Source organism: Protopterus annectens, chromosome 6.part1 (assembly GCF_019279795.1).
Source record: "Protopterus annectens isolate FY-2018-M chromosome 6.part1, PAN1.0, whole genome shotgun sequence".
Classification (NCBI taxonomy): domain Eukaryota; kingdom Metazoa; phylum Chordata; order Ceratodontiformes; family Protopteridae; genus Protopterus; species Protopterus annectens.
In genome coordinates, this window is record NC_056738.1 from 576,289,534 (window position 1) to 576,314,546 (window position 25,013).

The 25,013-nt window shown below is 40.8% G+C and overlaps 1 protein-coding gene across 1 annotated transcript in view; it reads right to left on the bottom strand.

The window, feature by feature from the left end:
- The window catches only part of LOC122805677 (glycogen phosphorylase, muscle form), a 761,024-nt gene that overhangs the window by 406,289 nt on the left and 329,722 nt on the right, over positions 1-25,013 (bottom strand). Inside the window, exons 8-9 of the mRNA XM_044076012.1 lie at positions 23,458-23,601; positions 17,370-17,462 (exon numbers count right to left, since the gene is read on the bottom strand). Of these exons, the coding sequence (XP_043931947.1) occupies positions 17,370-17,462; positions 23,458-23,601 (237 nt within the window). The remainder of the gene's footprint in view (positions 1-17,369; positions 17,463-23,457; positions 23,602-25,013) is intronic.

Sequence of the window (25,013 nt, forward strand, 5' to 3'; positions counted from 1 at the left end):
TCAAGAATGTGTTTAGAAGAGAAAGGTCTAGGATGGGTCTCCGTTTTTCTTCACCAGAAAGATTTTGGAGTAGAATCTTTTCCCAATAAATTCTTTTGGGACACGTTTGATGGTGCCCTGAGTTAGAAGATCCTGAACAATGGGAGCGAGTAGAGAGGGCTGGGCTATGAGCATGCCTTTCAGGGGAGGAATATTTTCCTGGGACACAGCATAACCATCCTTGATGATGGAGAGGACCCATTTGTCTAAGGTAAGTTTCCTACTGGACCATGGAGAGTGACAGTCTTTTGGAAAGAGAACTAAGTGGGCTGAGGGCAAGGGGGGGGGGTGCTGTAAAGGTAGTCATAGATTTTTATTTTCCAATGAAGGCCTTCCCAATGGAGGCTCCCTATTAGGCTTGTCAGAGTATCTTTTCCTTCAAGTTTTTCTTGGCTTTTGAAGAATTGATGAGAGCAGAATCTGCTTATAGTCTTTCACAGGCATATCTTGGTCATGAAGAGTTTTGAACCAAATGGTGGCCTGAGGACCAAACAACAGGTCTTTGCCCAAGGGGCAGTCTAAGAGTTCTGACTTGAAATCCTAAGGAATAGGTTGGCTACAAAGGCATGCATATCTGTGAATAACAGACCAGTAGCTGCTACCCTAGAAGAAGGATCTACTGCATTGTAACTGCACTAAATGCTGTGTATGGCTATGTGAGTGGCCTAGGGACAGCAGATTCTGCATTTTTTGTTTTGATTCTACAGTGTAAGGGTTCACCATAACATTGTTGAAGGACTGATGTACAGAAATTAACTACTTGGTCTTCTGTGCTGATAGTCAACTGCCCTAAAAGCTAGGGTATACGTTCCTTCTCCACCTTTCCATAGCCCTACTGGTTATTTGTCTGACAGGTCTGCCACAGGATTTTTGTACAAGTATTTCAGGTCATCAAGCACCTTATAAAACCTGGCTGGTGAAGCTGATGGTTGAGAGTCAGCTGCAGAAGAGGTGGAGTGAAAGGCTTCTTGGAAAGCCTCAAGTACAGAAATGAGTGGGGAAGGGGTAGAAGTGTCCATTCCCAAGAGGCTGTAATATCTCCTCTGTACATCAGAAATCTGAGCAGACTGCCATTCAAAATGTTTCATCGTGTTCTGGAGAGTTTCTCCAAAGGAAGTTTCGTCAATGAACCGGAGGGGGGGAGGAGGCAAGGCAATGTGAACTATGGACAATCGAACTACCAGAATCAGTGGAGAGGGGGGGACCACAACAACAGCAACATTGGAGATGAGTAATGCCAATGTTTGCAACATTATTTCCAACTTTGGTAATGATTTTAAGATGTACAATTACAGTAAGACCAATTTAACTGTTGAATGGGCAGAATTGTTTTCGAAAGGGCTCAATTTTGTGCCAAAGTATAAAACTGACATTGTCAATACTATTTTACAGTTCAAAATCTACATTAGGAAGCTTAACTTGGCCCTTTTCTTTTCACAGTGGGGTGACCCTATTACTAATCTCATGGTCAATGCTAGCCCCTTTATCAGACCAAGTACATTCATTCCACCTATGCACCCGTTAGTGTTTGAATCTTTTTGTGAGAGACAATTTAGAAAAAGAATCTCTCACAGGAATCATTATGTGGAACAGGATGGGACTGGCAATTTGACTAAAAAGGAAAAAAAGGCTATTACATGATATATTAGAGAACAGTGACATCTGGATTATGAAGCCTGATAAGGGGGGAGGACTAGTTATTATGGACGCGAGGGACTACAACAGCAGGATGACTGACCTGCTGTACAGTGATACTTATACGAAGGTCTCCATTAATGAGCTTAACATAAGCTTATAGACGTATTGATTTAGATCTAGAACAACTGTTATTAAATGAACAAATCACATTGGAGACCTTTAGATTCCTAGAGAAAAAACATCCTAGGATTCCAACCATTTTCGGAATCCCAAAAATCCACAAGAGTATCCCCCCTCTGGCCAACTGTGGATGCAAAAGCATCAAAAACTTTTAGTTTGGCCAAGTTCGTTGACTGTTCAGTTAAAGATGTGCTGGATGATAGGGACCTAATTATTAAAGACTCAAGGGATTTCCTGTCCAAGATTAAACATGAAATGTACAACGAATGTCTTATATTGGTCACCATTGATGTGAGGGACCTCTTTTCTGTAATACCCCATCATGTAGGTATCGAATGGTTCTACGATTATTTATGTAAGCAGAACTCATTGAATCATGATACCATTCTTACCATCAGATCCTGTATGGAGATGGTTCTGGACAATAACTTCATTTCCTTCGAGGGGCAAATATTCAAACAAGTGCAAGGGGTGGCTATGGCTGCCTGTTGTGCACCGTCATTTGCCAACATAGTACTTGCCCAGTGGGAGGACCTATATATTGTCAACTCCGAGTTTAAGGACATGTGGGTACTGTATGGGCGGTACCTTGACGATTTGGTCTTATTTTAGCATGGTAGTGAAGACAAGTTGGACAGATTTTTACTTGTATTAACAACACCACCACTTTTCTAAAGTTCACCATGACCAAGGACCATGATATTTTGAACTACATTGACTTGACCATCAGGAATGATTATCCCAAGGGGAGATTCACCTCACATCTTTATAGGAAACACACGTACTCCAACTCTCTTTTGCACTTTGAGAGTTGGCACCCCTTGCACCAGAAGAAATCCCTTGTGAAGGGACAGTGTGTTAGATTGGCCAGAATAGTATCCGAGGATATTGACTTTCTTAGAGAGTGCGACCTCCTACTGGGTATGTTACAGAAAAGAGGTTACCCCCCCTCAATTTGTTAAGGACATAATAGGTGAGGTCCAACAAAAAAGAACTAATGGGGTTTATAGAACATTATTGGACAACCCTCTGGGTCTAACCAGGCCCCTAGCAACTGAGAGAATGAACAACTATAGCAGGGCATTAGTGTTACCTTTCACTACTGATTTTTTTGACATCAAAAGCATCATTTGTGATTGTTGGAATATGTTTCGTACTGATGAGAATATCATTAATAAACTAGGTGAAAAACCCCTGGTGGTGTACAAAGTGTACATCTTTCAAAGGTTTAGTTGAAAGAAAAAAGGTGGCATCTGGACTAGGTGGTACTTTCAAATGTGGAAGATGCACCCAATGTTCTTTTGTGACTGATGCCAATTTTATTAAACTTAGGAATTTTGGTAAAATCACTACACATAAAAAGTACTATTGTTACACCAAGGGGGTTGTATATGTTGCATCCTGTACAGGTTGCGACTGTTACTATGTGGGTAAGACTGTCCGAGCTTTAAGACAATGGATCTATCAACACAGTTATGATATTAACAAACATAGGGAGACCAACGCCTTATTTAAGCATATTAAATTATATCCCACACACTGTTTCAAGTTTTTTGTATTAGAGCAGGTCGACTTCGGTACAAGGGGTGGACCTGTTGATGATTTTCTTGAGTTTGTAGAGCTTAAATGGCAAATAAGGTTAAATGCATGTGTGCCACCTGGGCTTAATGATAAAATTTCTATTAGTTCTATGTTAAAACTAAAAGCTGTTTTTTTTATGCAATGTTTTTAACATATGCTCTATTTTTGGGGGATCAATGGATCAATAATTTAGTTGTATTATTTTAGCGGGGTGGTACTTTTTTAGCATGGAATGATATATTTTTCTAACAGGAAATGACATACTTTTTTAGCAGGAATTACATTTTTAGTAGGAAATGACATCTTTCTTGTTTGACTAATTGTTGAGTAGGACAGGCTATTTAAAATCAGCATTTTGTGTGTGTCATGTAGTTCTGAAGAAGTCAATTGTATGTACTTCTGACGAAAGCTCTAAACTCTTATCGTGGTGAAATAAAACTGTTGGGATTTTTATTTTTGATGCAGTGCTCTTGGTTATTCATCCCATACATCAAAACATAGTGAAAATACTTACCCAATTAATTCTGTGCATTCTGGAACAATACCAGCAATAAGCAGACCAGTTTAAGGAGATCTCTGCTTTTGGGAAGAAATAAGGATTAGTCCCAAAGCAACACCATTAGACAAAAAAAACAGGCTTTCCTGACTGCCAATATCTGGAGCTCAGAAACCTTTCTAACCAACGTAAAACAAGCAAAATGTATCCATCAGACAAGCCTAAGAGTTGCTTCTAGTATAAACCTTTTATCAGGTTACACAAAGCAAGCAAGAACAAATCCTGCACCCTGACATGGGACCGATCATACTAACAAGACATTAAATGCAATCCATAGAAGAAAAATATAAATGCAAATGGACGAATATATTATAAGCTGAAGTTTATGGTATCTTGGGTGTACTCCCCCAATTTCCAGGTACAGTAATCTCAAAGTCTATATATACATGTGGTGTGGGTACTGGAATGGGATAATAAAGTCTCTATCTTCAAAAATGATTTAAAAGGTGTTACTCGTTTTAACATTCACTGTCATCTATATGAAGTCACACATTATTTTGGACCTATACTACTCACAATTACGGGTCTTCCATTTCCCATGGGGATCCGATGTCTGCACTTAAAAGTGCAACAGCACACAGCCCACTGGAACATTCCCATATGGAGTTGTACCACACAGGCCAATGATACAGGATGGCAGCAGATCCAGAAGCCAAAAATCAGTATCCGCACCTTTAATTAAAAAATGAATCTACTAAGAGCAGAACAGGAAATCCTCAAGTCAGTGCCTGGACATAGACCCTGCAACACAACGTCCAGCACTGTGCCCCTTGAAATACATGTTTTGTGTTGCAATCATATACATTTCCTCTAGACGATGCATAATCACTGCAGTCAAGACAGGGCCCAAACTAGCATAATCACTGCAGTCAAGACAGGGCCCAAACTAGCATAATCACTGCAGTCAAGACAGGGCCCAAACTAGCCAAAGTCTAAGGAACATTGAGAAAGGACTACCAGCAGTTAGCTGGCCCAGTAATGGAAACAACAGATGGCTCATATTTTGTCTGCAGCCATCGAGACAAACACAGGAAGTGGAGTGGGAATCTACTTGGTTCTGAAAATGCACTCATCCTGCAGCAAACCTGAGAAATAATTGTTCCTCAAATACTACTGCGCAACTAGACATCCCTCATTTCTGACAAATGCTCAGCAATCCTGTAGCTAAAAGGGGAAGGAAGGAGGGAGTGCAAGCTTGAAGAGCAACTCTCCAGAATTCCCCACATGCTGCATGTTGGCTAAAGGTACCATGACCTGAAAAAGGCTTAACTCCTGGGTCTATATTACGACGGCAAAATGGCTAAAACACCAACCTCCATTTCAGCGACACACAAAGAGCGAACTACAAGTTAAACGAACTGCCAGATCACCAATTATTTTTACTAGGGAAAACAATAGCTTGGCCATCACTGTGAATCTGCCCTTTTCCCAATCTAATGCAATCTCGGAGTCGGTATATTTAGTTACGGGGATGTGGGGGGGGGGTGAACTTTAGAAACCAAGCTGATTATAAATTTTAACACTTTACATTCTAGGGGGCTAAACCAGGATCTCTGTTTCAATGCATAAAGTTTGTATTTGTTTCTTCTATTCATATCAGACACAAAGGTGTACTTTTATGTGTATGAAAATGTTACTTTAATTGTATTACAGGCAATTTGTTTTTAATACAATTATGTACTAATTGAATGATTAAGCATAATATAAAAGAGAGCCATTTGGTATAAAACGTATTCCTTTGAAGGAAAAAGCCAAGGTACCAGATGCACCAGTAAACTTCTTTTACTGAATCCACTGTCTGCATTTGTTTTTTTGACAGTTTGTTGGCAGTTCATTTGTATTTTTTGGCATTTCTCTGAGTGTGGACTAGTGGAGCAGGACATTATGGCAGCTGAGGGTCGGTTCTTGTGTTCCGATATGTGGAAGGAGAGGGAGGAAAGAATGGTCAGTGAAGAACTCTGGTCCTTGGGAGAGGGAAGTGCATATAAAGCAAACTTTGACAAACTTGAGCGGTTACTAGTGAAACGATATTAAACTCCTGGAAAATATGTGGGCTTGGACATTACTACCCCTATTGGGTTGCGACTCAATTGGTTGCCTGCATATGATTTTTCTGACGAGGAGACTGATTTGTTGGAGGAGTGGAATGCTGCTTCACTGTCTTGCACCAAAGCTTGGCTTAAAATTTTAATTAAAAGGAACACTCGCATGCAGGGCAAAATTCGTTCTGAGATCATAGAACTGCAGAACTGTTTAGCCTCTATTAACTACTGAATCCGCTAGGGATATGAAATGGAAAGAAATTAAGGCTAAGGTTGTCCAAGTGAAAGAGGTGGTAGTGCTCCGTAAGGAGGAGAAGCTGGTGAGGGACGTTGATGATTTTCAAAACAACTTGATTTTTACTTGGCAGCATAAGCCCAGAAGGGGAAGAGTGATTGGTCGACGTGCTGGTGACAAAGCGTGATGTACGTGATTCCTCCTTGTCGTCAACTGAAACGGCTGCCAGTAGTAATAAGAAAAGTGTCTTTCGAGGAGCTGAAGAAGGAATCCCTGGATACTGCAGGCCAACAAGGTACGCCACAACAATACACGGGACATGGACATAGATGGCTGAGAAACGAGAGTGTGAACAAGGGCAAGAAGAAGAAATATTGACTTTTGTGGGGTTTAACATAGATAATATAAGTTATAGCTTTGGTTCTAGGCTTGATACTTTTGTTTGTAGCAGGTATGTGACTAGTCAAACTGTTCAAAATGCTTCTGAACATTTAAAAATTGTAATTTATCAGACTTCGTGCTTAACAATGAAACAGAATCAGTGCTTAACAATGAAACCGAATCATTATTTAACAAAGGGATGAAATTCATACACACCTATTTTCCCCACCTTAGCTTACCTCACACCTTGGAAGTGATGTGGTTTTGCCGCAAATTACATTTAAAGCTATTTTTTAGAAATCAAGGCGATCATGAAAATGTTCAAGAGGATAATGTTAATTTTGTTGAAAATATACTTTCAAATGGTGATGATTCCTTGTTAAGCTCTCAGTTTATGAGAATGAATTGTAGGATGCATGGGAAACTCACAATTTGGGGGAATATGAAAATGTTGATGGGGCATGTTTTGTAACTGGATATGGGAAATTAACAGTACCCCAGGTACCCTATGTAAGCCAATTTCATCCTCCTAAAATTTCCTCCAGCTTTTGCACATGTGAAAGGGTTTTATGTAGACAGCTGGAGGTAGAATATAAAGAAGCCAATTTGGTTAATAGGAGATTCAATTTAAGTAAAGGAGAGTGGGAAGCACTGTTGAATTTGTGAAAAAAGAATAGAGATTATGTGTTTACCCAGGGAGACATTGGGTTATTCATTCTAGGCCACAATATAACAGCATGGCTAATGCTTTTCTCAGGGACAGTACTGTTGAGATGTTAACTCACAATCTGGTATGCAAATTTAACAAGCAATTGTTGGACCTTCTAGAGAGGGGAGAAAGATTTGGAATGTTTTCTGCGTCAGATGTGATAAAAGTTGTATATTAGGAACCCAAAGGATGCGAAATTCAAGGTAATACCAAAGATTCATAAAGATCTCACTACCCCCACCCCCCACCCCCCCCGGCAGACCAATTATATCTGGTAGTGGAGCATATTTGCAGAACGTGGGCATTTTCCTAGACCATCAGCTTAAGGTGTGTTTAAATAGGATTGTGTCACACACAAAAAAATGGAATGAAAGTTATTACTGGGCAAGTGTTGATGGAATTTTCATTAATGCATAGTGTTACTTACAAAAAGAGCGTACTGCATATGCCATCAATTTCATGAATTATTTTGAGAATCTGTACATTTATAAACACCACATTTTACAGTCAGAAGATAATCAACTATAAAAGATTTATACATGATTTGATTTTTATATGTTAAGGAGATATGGGAGAATTTACAGAATTTATGGCGTATTTGCATAGTAATCAATTCGGACTGGAGTTCACTTTTCATACACATAGAGAGGCAATCCAATATTTGGACCTAGAGTTTTTCAGTGGAGGGGATAAAACTATCCAGTACAGGCCATTTGTTAAGGAGACAGCGGTCAATAATTTTGTTATGGCAAGCAGCATGCATGCTCATTTACTGGCATCTTTGCCATATGGTGAATATTGGCATATGGCCAATAATACATCTAATAAATCACAGTTAAAGGGAGAGCTTTCCAAGGTGAGGGTTAGGTTGGCAAGCAGGGGATATTCAGAAGACATTCTGAGTAAAGCTGAAAGTAAAGTCTTCAACAAAATAAGGGGAACTGGCACAGCAGCTAATACAAGGGGATATAGTAGATGTGAAGGACTGAGTACTAACAAGCTAACTACAACACGGAGCATTATACTCTATAATGGGTCTAATGAGGGATGAGTACAGTGGGACAATGACCTCCTTTTTTGTGGATGAAAAGCCCTTAGTGATGAGGTGTGCCACATAGAAGGATTTCCTGACTGTTGTGGCGATGTGATTATCGAAGGTGAGACCACTGTCCACCTGTGTCCCCAAGTCTCTCATCACACTTTCGATGTTAAGTGTACTGCCACCTATGTGGTAATTCATGGATACATGTTTTTTTCCAAAGGGGATAACTATACATTTCTTGGCATTAAGCAAGAGCCCATGGTTCGGGCACCAGGCATCTGTTTTTGTAAGGCCCTTTTGCAGAACATCCACATCATTTGGGGATTCAATAATGGCTCCCAGTTTGCAGTCATCTGTGAACTTTGTTAGCCAGAGTCCCTTAGTGTTGGCCTGTACTTCAGAGAAGTAGATGCCAAACAAGAGTGGTCCCAGGACTGAACCATGAGGTACTCAACTTGTCTGGAGCTGGATTTGGAGTTGGCTACTTTTACAGTCTGGGTTCCGTCAGTAAGCCAGTTGGCAACCCATCGAGTGATGTAGGGATTTATGCCCAGCTTAGTAAGTTTATTTATGATTCCAGAGTGGGGGATGGTGTCGAAGGCCTTGGCAAGGTCCAGATAGGCTGTGTGGACCGCCTTACCCTCGTCCACAGCTCTGCAGACTGATTCGAAGAAGTCAATCAGGTTCAGGAGACAAGATCGGCCCTTCACAAACCCAAACTGGGTGGGGTCCAGTGTTTGAAGGTTGCCAATGTCTTTTTTTTATAAGTTCCATGATAATGCATTCCATACCCTTGCAGATCAGGCTCGTCAGACTGATGGGACGGTAGTTCCCGGGATCCAAGGTGGAGCCCCTCTTGTGGAGTGGGATAACTGCAGCTGTGAGCCACTCACTGGGCACGAAGCCTGAGGTGAGGCTATGATTAAATATGACACTTAGGTGAGGTGCCAGTTCATTTTGTAGTTCATGTAGTACACAGCCCGGGATGTCATCAGGTCCCATGGATGCTGTATTCCTAGCTTTGGAGAGTGCGGTTTCTACCTGTGTGGCCGTGATTACTGGAATTTGGCAATCTTTTGGTATTGAGATGGGCCCTTTAGGGGGTGAGAGGGAGGGTGAAGTTGGCACTAAATCGATCTGCCAGGATATTGGCAATATCCCTGGGATCAGCATATTTAATGCCATTCTGTTGTAGCTCAGAGCAGATCTGAGCATTGCCATTTAGACTCTTGACACAACTATAGAATGCCTTGGGTTTGTCTTTGGAATCTTTGGCAATTTTATTTTCGTAACTAGCTTTTGAGGATTTTATGAGGGATCACAGCTTCTTACTGAGGCTGGTGAGGGAGTTTTTTGCATCCTGGGACTTTCTGCAACAGTTTCGTCCTTCTGTTGTATAGTTTGTTTATAGCAGGGGACCACCAGATTGGCTTCCTTTTTTTGGAGGAGAGCATCTTGGTTCTACTTGGGATGGCACAAGTGGATGTGCTCGTACAGTGCCTTAGTGTAGGATTCTGCAGTCGAACTTTCAGATCCTGTCTGCATGGGTGTCATGAAGTTGGTCACTTCTGACTTCGGTAGCATGAAGTTGGCTTTGGAGACATTTTTTAAGGAGGTTTCCTTACTGGGGGGTGGGGGTGGGATGTGGATGTCAAGGGTGATTTGCTTATCGTCAGACCTGACCAATGAGGGGGTGACACTGGTGTGGAGCATCTATCTCCCATGTTGGTATTACCAGGTCTAGGATATTGGAGCCCCTGGTGGGACAATGGATTAGTTGATCCAGGGCGTTGGAATTTATGAATTCCAAGAATCGTTGGGAAAAGGAGTTTGTACCACAGCAGTTTTCCCAGTTAATGGCAGGGTAGTTGAAATCACCCAGTATTAGGGTGTTTGGTTGCATCTTAATATTTTCCAGTATGTTTAGAAAGGTGTAGTGAGAATCTTGGGGCATGGTGGGGGATCTGTAGCAAGCTACAATTTGGATTGCAGTCTTACCTAGTGTTAGTTGCACCTGGCGAATTTCAGATGCACTGTGTTGGGCAACTAGCCTGGAGGTGTGAATATCCTTGGTGAATATGGACACTCCTCCACCTTTAGTGTTTCGGTCTTGGTTTTGCCTTGGTCATGCTAAACAATGCCCACCATCCAAGGACTCGTGATGACTTCCCACACTCCTGGGTACTGTTAAAAATTTTACTTTTAATTTTACATTTGTTGACTGTGATAGTCAAGACTGGGATGAAAATCCCTTTTCAGCATAGGCCTGGGGAGAAAAGTTCCACAGTATATTACAGTAAGCAAAGATAGAACAGGGTTATAGTAAAACAAAAATAAAAGCAGAGTGATACATTAGCTTGAGTATATGCAAGAATCAGAACATGGATATTACAGAGATGATCTAAGTAATAATAGCAATAGGCTAGTGAAAGCTAAGTGCAAATAGAAGTTGTTCATTTCGATGACACTGGGCAGTATGGGTACAGTGTACTTGGGTACGTCCAAGGAATAAACTTACAAGGAACTAATAAAAATAAGCCATCCAAGGAATAAACCTACGACAAAGTAAAAGTATTAATAATAATAGTTTTGATCAGATATTTCTGGCAGGAGCCAAAAAGAATCCTTTGAAGTCAGAACTGCATAGAAGACTTGACAGGAGGCGGTAGTATATTTAAGGGACGTAGCAAGAGGAGCAGGCAGTAAGCCGCGGTGGTGCAGCGGTAGCGTTGTCGCCTCACAGAAAGAGGGTCTCCAGTTCGATTCTTGGCTGGAGCGCCTTCTTTGTGGAGTCTGCATGTCCTCCCCGCAGTCGAGTGGTGTCCGAAAGACATGCGTGAATGGGCGTGCCTTCGTTGATGGTTGGGTGTCAGGCTGGCACCTCGGCACCGTAAAACTCCACTGCCAATCTTTAGTGGACCGGAGTTCCGCTGTGGCGACCCCTAATCAGGAAAAGCCGAAAGAAGAACAACAGCTAGAGGAGCAGGCAAAGGAGAGGTGACCTGGAGTTTGTTAGCCTTACACTGCTAATGTTGAGGCTGCTTTCTGCAGAAATCTTACAAATAAGGACCAAACTATATACTACTCAAGGAAGCTATATCCCTAAAGAGTACAAAAAAATCCTCTGCTCAAATTCCTAAAGGAAAGCAAAAGGATGACCTGTTTCCATGGCACAGACAGCTGGAGCACCAACTGCAACCCAGATTACCTAAGACTGATTAACAAGAATGCCTTTTTTGTCTGTTTGACAATCATGGGGTGGAGGGTGGTATTTCTGCCTATGAACTGGCACCTCCCAGTGGTGGGGTCATGTTGTAATCACAGTGCAGACTACCATTAAAAATTCTGCATTAAAAGGTAGTGATGGGGTAAATTACATTATATGTGATGATGTGCTTGGCATCAATAGCTCCATCAACTTCAGGCCATGCTCACCAGTGGTGCACTCTCACATGCATATGGTCTCACATACATGCAGGCTCAAATGTTCAGAGCAGAGGGCAAGCAACTGTTCCTTTTATAATAAGCTGCACTATGAAGAAGGACCACTGTAGCAACATGATGACCAAAGGAGAGGAAATTAATCAACCCAAGTTTCATGGTTTGAACAACATTCTCATTTTGAATTGGACCAGTGTCTATGTTTATAAAATGGAGGGGGGCAGTCTACCAAATTCGGCAATGTTGCACTTTTTTGCATTTAATTTTAACCTGTTATCTGTACACCATGTACTGACAAGTGTAAGCATGTGCTGCAGGCCATAGGCACCAGAAGGGGATTTGAGAACAACTCCCAGTTTACCGTGATTTGCAAAGTTGGTTAAACCACACATCTTGGAGTCATGATCCAGGCAGCCAAAAATAGATTCCAAACAGTAGTTCTCGTATGGAGCCCTGCAGAAAACCACTAGTCTCCTTTAAACTCTATGAGGAAGGACCAACTACCCTCATTGTGTGGGTTCTATCTTTTAGCCAATTTAATATCCATCCTACTATACTGGGATCTATTTGAAACTCGTTTAGCTTGTTTATTATGCTAGCATGATGAATGGTATCAAATACTTTAGCCAGGTCGATACTCTGTGTGTACAGACTGACCTCTGTCAACAGTCTGGGTTACCCTTTTGAAGATGTTAACTAGAGTCTTTAGAGAGGATCTACCCCTGCTGTGGGTCTAGCCTGATAAGATTTTTAATATCATAGTTAAATCAGGTTAGTTATATATTCCACAGCTTTGTAGATGAGACTTGTCAAACTGATGGGCCTATAACTACCGGGGGTCAGTGGTGGGACCACCTTTCTGAAGTAGCATCACAACTGCTGTAAGCCTCGAGAACAAACCCAGTGGGCTAGGTTCAGGCAGAACAATTAAAGGCAAAGCTCTTAGTACTATATATTATGCAGACAGGTATAAGATCAGGTCCCATGGAGAATGTATTTTAGTACCCTCAACACAGGTTCTTTAGTGAGGATGGGGGTCTGAGATCTTCAGGGATAAGTGGGCTTTGAAGTGGTCTCTAGGGTGAAGTTTGCACCGGATTTGTTTACAAACATACTAACAAACAAACAACTTATGTCCACTGGATCTGAGCAAGTCCTGAGCAATGTTGGGATATTTCTTAGCTTCCTGACACAGCAAGTCCTGAGCAATGTTGGGATATTTCTTAGCTTCCTGACACAGCTGAAGAAGGATTTGTAATTATCATTAGCTTATGATGCCAGCCTAAGTTCATGGGCAGACTTGTTTTTTCTAACATTATTTTTTTAAAATTCTTTCAAAATTCCTTTATATTAAGCTTTATATAAGGATCATTTGTTCTGCTGTATATTTTAAAGAGTGTTTTTTTATCTTTTACTGTATAATTAATTTATGTTCATGGACTGCCAGGATGGTTTGCTCAAACTTCCTATTATGTTCTAATCTAGTTAGGACTGCCCGATTTATACATTTTTTTTATTTTGTTTTATGCAACTACTTGCTCTATCACTGTCTTGATTGATAGTGTTACATGTATATTTTGAAGCTGCATCATAGAGTTGGAGAAACTTTGTACATTTAAAATAGATGATTCCATGACACTAGCGTCCATTGGTTTTGAGATTTTACAGGTAAAGGTTACCACTTTGTGGATGAACATAGCCAGGGAGAAAGATACCAGGGGAATGGTGCATAAACATGTATTCCAAAGAACCAGGTCTAGGATATTTGGACTTCTAGTGGGTTCTAGGACTATCCTGTTCGGGCAATTTTTGTTCATTAGCTCTAGGAACTTTTGGGCATATCCTACATTTAAGGTATAGGTGCCCTAGTTTACTGGGGGGGGGGGGGTAGTTTAAGTATCCCACAATAATGGAGTTTTTGCTTAAAGGAAACTGAAGTGCATTTAGGAAGTTAAAGGTATTTCAGGGGACAATGGGGGAGGGTCCTGTAACAGCCTCTGAGCTGATAAATGGTCCTGTTTAGCATGATTTGTATCTCAGTTCATTCTATTTGTGAGTCTCTAGGAATCTACCTAGAAGCGATGTAGTTTCTCACAAGTATAGAAACTGCACCACAGTTACTATCAGGTGTAAAGGAATGTAAGGCACAAAAATTATGTATGCAGGAGGTGCAATCTGAAAATTTAAACCAACTTTTGGTGATTTTTTTACACATGGATGTGCTCCAAATACAGGAAGGCCTGAATAGCGAGCATTTTGTTAAAACTCTGGCATTGAGCAGAGCCTCCCTGATGTGATTTTTTTTTTTTGTTGAAGTTGTGAGGCCCATTAGCAGAAGTCTGCCTAAAATAGCACTATTAGGGAGCAAGAGCTTTAGACATTATGTGGAAGCCTTGGAATGAGAGGTGCAAGTCATACTGATAAAAACAAGTATAGCTGTCAATCACTGCATCCCTAACTTGACACATACTGGATTCCCCCAAAATGAAAGAGTGACCTATTCCCATACATGAGCTGAAACCAGATATCTGAGTGAAAAACAGGAATCTTATCCACTAAACCATATGGGAAACCTTTCTCTGAAAAGAGCTGGGGATATTCACTAGAGCAGGGGCTCCCAAAGTGTGCGCTATGGCGCCCTGGGGAGCCGCAGCTTCCTCACAGGGGTGACGTGAACTAATAAGCTTAGCTGCAAAATAAACCGCAAACAGTTTGCAGTTTATTTTGCAACTAAGCTTATTAGTTTGCGGCGAACTAAGTCTAGACCTACACTGTAGCTTTTTAGCAGAACTGACATCAAGTATAGCAGCGGTCCCCAACCACCGGGCCGTGGACCAGTACCGGGCTGTGGAGCACTTGGAACCAGGCCATCAGGTAAGTGAATGCCTGTATGAGTGTGTGTGTGTGTGTGTGTGTGTGTGTGTGTGTGTGTGTGTGTGTGTGTGTGTGTGTGTGTGTGTGTGTGTGTGTGTGTGTGAATGCGTGCATGAAAGCAAAAGATTCTGTGTGATTGAGAGATATCGGGAGAGTGAGAGCGATGTGCGAGTGAATGCAGGAATGAATGAAGAAGTGGCTGTGTGTGTGAGATCGGGAGAGTGAGAGCAATGTGTGAGTGAATGCAGGTATGAATAAGGAAGTGTGTGTGTGTGTGTGTGTGTGTGTGTCGTGGGGTGAGAGAGTGAAGAATTGAGAGTGATCCCTGGCAGTAGCAGCAATGAGGTCTGTGTAAGTCTGGACTATCCACTATACACGTACCTCTCACCCTCTTAGATCAAGAAATCTGGACAAAGCCAAAAATAGTGGGGGTACAAAGGCACAAAACAGGGACACTTAAGTACTGCTCTCACAAACCTAGAAAGTTGATAGAAATGCAGGTTTTGCATTAGCATGAATTTTCTGAAGGGTATGAAGTATGAAACTCAACTGTCTGTCATTATTTTCTGACTTCATCCTCGATGATCTGCCAGAAAACAATTTTATGAGAAAAAGACCAAAAATATGAGGCAAAAAATCTGGACATTCTGCAAAAATCTATACAGTTGAGAGGTATGCTGGACAGAGCCAAATAATAGGGACAGATTTTAAATATTGCTCTTATAAACTTAAAGTTAATAAGGTTGCCATTAGGTTTGCTTATCTCTCAACCATAGTAGATCAGTGTTATGCTGTTAAGCAGAATGTACACTTTTTTTTGGTAATTGTCTTTTTATTGTACATTTGAGCTTTTCTCCCTAGGTCTCCTAGTCCAGTCGGGCAGCATCGTTAAACAAATGTCAAATAAATAAATAAATAAATAAATGAAATATGCACTCTGTTGGGGGGGGCTTGGGAAAACCTGGATTCAGCAAGGGAGCAGAGAATCGGAAAAGTTTGGGAACCACTGCAGTACAGGGAACTTCTGATTATGTCCCCCCACCCCCAGGGCTCTATGTTGACAGATTTTCTTCACATCAGCAGATCAAAGTTTGCTCAAGATGTTCTTCTCTAGTGATTTGTGCAATTGTCCATATCAGTGGACAAACGTTGATATTACTTAAGTGTTGGCACATGTCACAAAAGTTTGGGTTACAAGGTTAAGCTTTAGAAGCGTTTTCCATCGCAATGAAAATGGCATTAAAAATATTTTTCATTTTTAAAAAGACGTCTGGGTGGAGAATTACTTTATTTCCATTACTGCAGTCAACAGTACCTGGGACCTCAAAGATTCTCCCATCTCAGCAAGGTTGCCAGGATCTTGCCTTTATGAATGGATGTGTACTGTCCAGTGGTGAATAGTCTGGACTTTAAAGTCAGCTAAAGGCTACTGCATCAAGACTGAGGAGAAAGTGTTCCAAACTAAAACGTTAATATAACAGGTTTATGCTGTCCAGCCAAAATGAAAAGGAGATTAAAAGGAATCACTTACAAGCCAGAACATATACATCAAACTTAACTTTTTTCTGGAAGACATTCACACAGAAACAATCTGTCTTCTTGCTGACAAATTGTGCTGCTAGTTTAGTGAATACAACTAACAAAGCATGATAATACTTTATCATTTCTGAGCAGATTACAAACAAACACAGATAGTCACATGATGTGGTCACATTCAAGCTGATAAGCAAGCTGACTGGCATAAACAGTCAGACATTTAATGTCGATAAGCAGACTGACCGCAGCAGAGCATAAAACAGGTCAGTGCAAATGGATGACCGCCTTCTTTCATAACAGTTTGTTACAAAAATATCTTCAATAGTCAACATCTTTGACTATACACAAACATTGTACCCATTACTTAGATTATATCATGTGGACTTGTACATGTTAATTCTAATGTTAACAGAACTAATCTCACACCACTGTATTCAATTTGATTCATAATTTGAATTAACTTTAAAATATCATAATATATATTTAAATACGATAATATCCAATCTGCTGAAGAGTGCTTCACAAAATGGCATGCTGCTGATAATGACAGTGCCACAGATATTCCTATCAGGTGATCTGACCGACTGCTACTACATGTCAAAATCAGCGACAGTTTCACCAACTTGAACTTAACCTCAACTAGTGTGTGACCTGGATGTAAAAAGAGGAGAGGGAAGGAAATTCAAAGTAGTCTCTGTTACATATTAGCAGTCTTTACTTTTAGGTTTGTGTGAAACCACCAGATTAAGAAGAGTACTTCGGTCAGATCATTTTGGTGACTTCATCTGTAGACAGAAATATTCCTGGCTGGTTTACTTTTTGACAGATCCTAACAGAGCTACACCAAGTATAGAAATGTACAGTTGTGTGAGGCACTTTCCTTAAAAGTAGATATCTGAAGAGAATATTCTTGTAGAAGTTATTCATCATTTGTTCCACTGACTGGGTGGAAAACTCTCCTCTGTGAGATGGTGGAAAAAGTTCCTTTATTTTTTCTAACAATAACCATAAAGCTGCAAAAGTTTTCCAAACAGGGTGGGGAAGAGGTTTAACACAATACCATATGCAAGACTTGTTCAATGCCATTAACCTTGCACTTGTAGCTCTGATCTTACCTTCTCCCAGGGGAGTTTTTCAATGTCCACCAAAACCCTCATAAGTTCCGGAATAGCCAGAGATGGATGAGTATCATTCAGCTGTATAGCCACCTAAAATGAAACGTACCAAACGTCAGTCAGCACGACTTGAACAGATGAAGATGTACCTGAGAGCATTAAGCCAATGAACAGTGTGCAAGTTGCATTCTGTGAGCAAATAAACAAATCAAACAACACATTCTCAAAGAAAGTCATCAAAACTACTCAGTTTCTGCTTATTAACTAGGAGAATATGAAAAAAAAAAGTTCTTGTCTCAAAGTGTTTTATTCTCTAGTTCAGCTCCCTGACTGCGGTGTTTCCTGTAAGAAATCTCTGTATCCTTCTGGTGCTTGTGTAGGTTTTTGTCAGGTGCTCTGGTTTTCTCTCATATCCTAAAAATATGCTGTAACCAATCTGGATACCTTTCTAAATGACTACAAGTGTGATTATATGTGTGAGACAGATGCCTGGTGTCAGAGCCATGGCCTCAAGTTCAATGCCAAAAAGTGCAGTGTCATGCCCTTTGGTAAAAACTCTGTACCCATGAACTACCACATAGGCAGCAATCTACTTAACACCGAATGCATGATAAGAGACCTTGGGACCCAAGTGGACAGTAGTCTCTCCTTTGATAGTCACATCGCCACAGTAGTCAGGAAGTACTTCTACGTGGCACACCTCATCATAAAAGGGTTCTTATCCAGGAAAAAAAAGAGGTCATTGTTCCCCTCTATTCATCACTCATTAGACCCTTTTGGAATGTACCTCACAAGACATCTGCAGCAGCTGGAAAGGCCACAGAAGTACCTCACGAAGAGGACAAATTGCCCTACACTGACCGCCTCAAAAAACTCCGGCTTTACTCCGTAGCATATCGCCTACTTATAGGTGATCTCTGCCTAACATATAAAGCTATGTCAAACCCAGAGCTGTAGAACATGCTACACCTAAAGAAATCCCAATCCCTCTGAGCTACACGCTCTAGGGACCTAAACCTTGTCACCACAATAAACAGGACACACTGGAGGGATAGATTCCTGTCGCAGAGACTTCCTATACCCTGGAACAAGCTACCTATCTATGTCAAACAAAGTTCTTCATTAGCACTCTTCAAGAAAAATCTTGATGATTGGATGGGAAATAGGAAATACACCCCAGAGATCAGTTCTGTCTCTCTGCTGGACAGTGGCACAGGAAAATAACTTTTGTGGGTGGCGTAAGCTATGGAACCTTGATGGCTAGGCTTACGTAGGCCCTTGGGCCGATAGCCTAGTACCTACCTATATATCTGTGATTGAATGGCACACCTTCCTTATACGATTAATTAACTGCCTTAAACCTTCTGAGTGCTCAGATATGATCTGGCAATACCTATGAATAGGACAGAGATTGTACTGGAAAATGAAAAAATTCAGAGAAAAACGTTTAGAGATGGGACCCAAAACTGTGCTAAATAAGCAAATACAAGTGCTGAAGAGTAACATTCTAACATCAGCACTTCCTCCTCCAAAAAAATAAATAGCTCTTTGTAAAATAAATACATTTTAACTAGTACACGTTCAGAAACCACAAATCATTGAAGCTGTCACTGCTTTAAGCAATGGAAAAACATGGACAGAAGAGAAAGAGGTAAGCAAAGTTGGGAGATCGAGAGCAGAGGTCAAGCAAAATATTTAAAACAGTTTAAGAAAAAAATCTAGGAAATGTACCATTTTCATATACTTCTGAATCAAGATGGAGAGCTAGAAGTAGTTCACCAATAACCTGAGCGAGAGGGACAAACTGCACTCTCTTAAAAGGGCAGCACATTTTGTTACTGCCTGTCAAAGGAGACACTATTTCTGGATGTGAGCATTCAAGAGGTGCAGGATTCTATCCCTCTTATTCTGAGGGCAAGGTAAAAAAAAAAAAAATAGGCAACTTGACAACTTGATTTACAGATAACTCTGTCGATATTTATAGGAAATTAGGTACGGCTCTTTGGATGTCAGTGTCTGCAGCTTACATATCCTCTGAAGCAATGTCAATGACAAGGGTAGTTTCCAGGTAACAAACTTAATGGGTATGGTAGCTACTGGCTTGCTTAGCAGGGTCAGTTTCTCCTCCATGCAGACTGAGAACAAATATCGGGCCATTTCTTTTCTAGATGTCTTAAGTCGAGGGAAATCTTTCAGGAAAAGTTTTACTGGAGGTCTGGTGGCTTTGGGGGGGGGGGGGTTGTCATTGGGCAATCAGGATTAAACAGCTGGTAAATGTAACTTTAATAAGGCACACGCTATTCCAGTGATGAACATCAGGCAAGTACCTCAAAGCCGTTGTTGTCTTTGCCAAATTTTAGGTCATGGCTCCTCTTTTGACATCAGAGAAAAATCCTCTTTCATTTACCTAGGTAGGACATCCTAGTACTTGGCCTTCTAGCTGCTCTCCTGACAAGCAACATCTCTGAACAAAGGTGACCAAAAAGCACTAAAGTAATTTATTTCACGCAGTTAAGTCTGTGCGTGGGCAGGATTGGATTTCCATGGACTCTCTGGCCCACATCAAAAGGTTCTCCTTTACCATCTCCAGAACCACTCTAAGTATGGCATGGATTGATTACAAAAAGCATTTGTTAGTATCCCACATTCATGGATAAAAGAGTACTTAAAAATGTAAAAGGTACACCCTACACTGATCGACTACATTACAATGACCATGAAACAGTGGCAGACCACTTTGCAATTTTGCAATTAAGCCATGATAAAGGATAAATTATTATCCCAGGGATAAAAATTCAAAGGGGGATATTCCAGGGGGACTCTCTCACTGCTGCTATTCTGCCTTGCCCTTAACCCATTAAGCTGTTTACTTAACAGCTTAGGCAATGGCTATAATTTGAAAATTCCTAAAAAACAACAACAAAGTGTAAAGACTTCTCATCGTCTTTGTCAATGACTTAAAACTGTACAGCTCATCAGATGAAGAACTGAAAACACAGCTGCAGGTTGTCTAAACTTTTTCAGATGATATAAGAATGTCATTTGGTCCTGATAAATGTGGAAAAGCAACCTTTAAATTAGGAAAACTGCAGCACCAGGAAAACATCAGTCTGGGACAAGAATGTGATATAAAAGAACTTGAGCAAGAGGGAGTCTATAAATATTTCGGAACTGAAAGGCTCAACAACAAAAAAACATGAACAAATGTGAATAGAACTTGGTAAGAAATACTTTAGAAGACTTAAATTAATCCTGAAAACAGCATTGACATCTAGGAACAAAATTCAAACTATAAACTAATTTGCTCTTGTTGCCCTAACTTACAGTTTTAGAGTGACTGACTGGCCCCAAAAAGGTGTGGGATAGATTACATAGGAAAACAAGAAGGATGCTTCATGCTCATCAAATGATTTATAAAAATCAGTGCATACCAAAGATTATATTCCCCATTCCGAAGGAGGTATGGGCCTCCTTGAAACTGATTACATGTACAGATCTGCAAACGTTGGACTGCATACATCTGCTGACCTCACAAGACCCAAATATAGCAAAACTTTCGAAACATGAGGAGAATAAATCTAAGAGGACTTCCCTGCATAGTCTAGCAGAAGCATATCAGCATCAAACAGGAATGGAAATCAAACCAGAAATAGACAAAAATCAGGCAGCAACTGAATGTGCCAAAAAACAAAAGGAAGAATATAAGGTGAAGGATCACATGAGAAGGCAAGAAATGTGGAAAATACATAAATATAGTTGCAAGTATAGAAAACTCCTGAAAGAACCTCATGTTGATCAGGTTGAGGAGAGCCAAATTCAAACCAAAAGATGAAAGGTTAATATTGGTAGCCCAGGATAGTGGGTTACATACACGTTGGTTTACAAAGTCCATTGAACATGTGGAAGAAAGACAAATGTAGGTTTTGTGAAACAGAATTGGAAACAGTCACACACCTTGATGCTGGCTGTGACATACTAATGGTAAAAGGACTGTACACTAAAAGGCATTAATAATGTAGCAAGATTGTTGCACTGGGGATTGTACAAGCATTATGGTACTGAAGCGGCTGAAAAACACTGGAAACATGAGCCACAAAGCATCACAGAAAATGATGAAGTCTGCATCATAACAGTTCAAAAGATGGATGCGAGAAAACCACATGGAAAGAAGACAAAAGTAGCATTGATCATTGAAATCGCTACATCTAGTGACTACAGTGTCTTGCGTACAGAGAGACACTGTCATAAAATACCAGAATTTACAGGCAGAAACGACAGCAATGTGTCAGAAAGATACCCAGGTAGTTTCAACAGTAGTAGGCGCAATGGGTCTTATAAAAAAGGTTCTACAATCATATTTAGACATGTTACCAATACCTGTAACTCTGTAAGAATTGTAGGAGTCATTACTGGGCACACTGCGGTGCTGTGAAGAGCACTTTTGGCTGACAAAGATTGAAACAATACTAATTTCATGAACTTTAATAATACTTTGACTTAGTAATGGGGTCCATTCCAGTCATGGTATAAGGAAACCCAAAAGTCTTGGGGAAATGAATAAAGGGAGAAAGGGTATGGGTAAGGAATGCATACAGAAAGTCCTGATCAATACAGAGAAGGCATCTACTTCTCAAGTGCGTTTGTGTGGTGCTCTGTGCTCTCAGAAACACAACGATGTCTATCTCGTGTACACCACACCTACTCATGAGATCCAAGATGCCCCTGTTGAAAAATCACTTGTGGATGTTTCCTACAGCTCTGCTTAACAGGTCTGCCAGAGTATTCTCCTGGGCTGGAATGATGGTATCTATCAGGAGCATATGTGGCTTCCTCCCTAGCTTGCCATTTCCAGGCTGCAGAGAGAAGAGGTGTGTGCAACCCCAACTTTGTTTTATCTACTTCATCACTACAGTGATGTCAGTTATTACATTCAGTACTCCTGGATGCTACTTTGGTTTGAAAGCTTTAAGAAACAGAATGGTCATCATTTCTTTCAGACTTATGCGTTTCCTCCTTTCCCTGGTACTTTAAGGTTCCCCATATAATTCCCCCAGAATCTGGGTCTGAGGCACTTGTACTTAAGGTCTGGTTCAGAGTAGGTTGCATACAAGATATCATTCCTCTGAAGAACAGAAATCATATGAAGTCAACCTCTGAAGAACATAAATCATATGAAGTCAAGGCATAAAACCTCTAACCTCCAAGAGATGAAAATAAGTTGCATTCACAAAGTCTCACATGACGAAGCATAAAAGTACAATGCCACACCAACCCATATACTACTTTCAGCTTGTGAAGTATCTGATGGCCAAGGAAAGCTGTGGGAAAGTTGCAGCTCACAGTACAGCTCTTTTGCATGACTGCCCAATGCAGGCCATTCACACAGTGTTGAAACTACAGTGGTGATTACAAACTCACTTTACAGAAAACACCACAGATCACCGTTACATATCCAAATCACCAAATCCTATAGCTTTTAAAAATGAAACACACTGCAAATTATGTTTCTAGATGCATGGAGACATTAAATTAGCATCATACAAGTGACAGGCAAGTTCAACTCATGCACCCAAGCAGGAGGGACCTCAGATTTTGCTTGTGATTAAGGGCCTACTGGTGGCAGCTAGTAGGTATGACCTGATCACAAAGCCAATCCAATCACATGGTAGTTGGGGGTATGAAGCAGGTGATGCACATGCTATCACACAGATGCATCACCAGGGTTCCTTTGCACAAAAAAAAAAATACCAACTACCTAGGCTGCATATGTATGACACCCACCTCCTGACTCAATCCTTGAATACAGACAAGCCTAAATAAGGAAGATGCTGCCAGGTACTTTCAATGAAAGGCAGGGCCCACCTGCCGTAAGCCATAGCAGGATTTAACTAGGCAGGAGGAAGGGGTGCATAAAAGTTCATGGAAAGAAAGAAGAGAAAAAGAAAAAAAAATAATGGTAAACCAGTGTCACTTAACTTTCAAAGTCTGCTGAAAAGTGGCCTCCAAATCTGATTAAACAAACACACATTTAATAACCATCCCAGCTAATTTTCAAAAAACTATGTAAACAAAGATTAAAAATAGTTACCTTTTCTGGGAAAGTGTCAAACTTAGTTCGTACAGGATCGCGGCATCCAAACTTAGAGGATTTGAATCTTCGAATAATGTCCTGTAGGGTGGCAGCTACTACAAAGTACTCCTGCTTCAACCTTAGCTCCTTCCCTTCGAAGAACTACAAGGGAAAAAATACAAATATAAGCACACAGCTTGACTAACACAGATTACTTTTTAACTAAGAGTTATTTAATTTTCAACTGCAACAGGATCTACTATGCTTGCCAGACAGCTGATCAGCCGAAAAACTCAGTACACCAAAGCCAAAAAATGACTGGCTGAAAATACCAAAACAAGAAAATATTAAAGCATTACAACTGTAGCACAGCACCCCCACACATAAAATCTTTAACTACATACAGCAACTCCAAAGTTGTAGCCCTTAGGAGGCAGGTTACATGTCACTTTAGAGGGGTGTGTTTCCAAAACGGCAAGTTTCCCCATTTGTCAAATACTTGTAAAAGTATGTTAAAATATGCTCACCCAAAGCTATTGCCATTGTCAGAAGAGCAACGCAAGCAGTTATTCAGTAGCTTCTACATACTGAATTTCATCCAATTAGCTGTCAAGCGATCCCAGTAAACCGGTTTTAAAATTTTAAGTATTTCTGTTCTTCCTCACTTCTGCTGCATTGTCAGATAGCTAAATAGGTGGCCGTGAAAGGTCTTTGCATCAGCCCACCTCCACCTACCCACTTATCTAACCAGTAATTAAGTTTTCTTAAGGTGATATTAGCAAAAGGAATGGTTTTAGCTAACAGAAATAAAATGCTTGTGTTTGCAGACATCTGCATTAGAAGTCAAGACAGGCTCACGTGTGCCACTGGCACAGAGGGACAAAGCCTCAAATATGGCCCAGGTGACCAGGGTTTAGTTAGACAAATACAGGCTTAGGCATCTGTGAATGTGGTGAGGATGGGTGCGCCCAACGGTGGGGTGCACACACACAGAACATATATGCATGGTTCATTTCCCTCCTGTAGACCTGGGAAAGAACAATATGCGGGTAGGCTGGGGGGGTGAATGGAGCAGTACTGCAAACTGCAACCCCTTGCAGAAGGGGTAGGTGGAGTGTCACTGCTACCCACTGCACAATCCACCCACAGGATGTTACTAAGCAGGCTGGGGTGGGAATGTAGGAGAAAACACTCCTCTACAGGAGTAGGACACTGAGCCTGCAACATCAATTTCCTCAGCAGCTCTCTACATGGTTTGGAGTTGTTCCATGGTAGGCTAAGTCCGGTTTAACAGATCCAGTAGTATAGAACAGGTTTTGGGAGCAGCTAATGGTAAGCTGTGGGGAGCCAAAAATGTCCACAAACATAAAAAGTCAATAACAGACTCCAACAGATAACACTCTGACCAAACTGGCCTTGTGTACAAAGGAATCTCCCATTGCCTACCTTTAAGGCATCCTAAAGCAAAGTCACTTCTTCAAACCTATATTTATGTATCTTCCTCTGCACATGGTTGTACAGCTCATCAAACAAACTATCACCTGTCCTTCATACTGTGACCGGTGAAATCAATT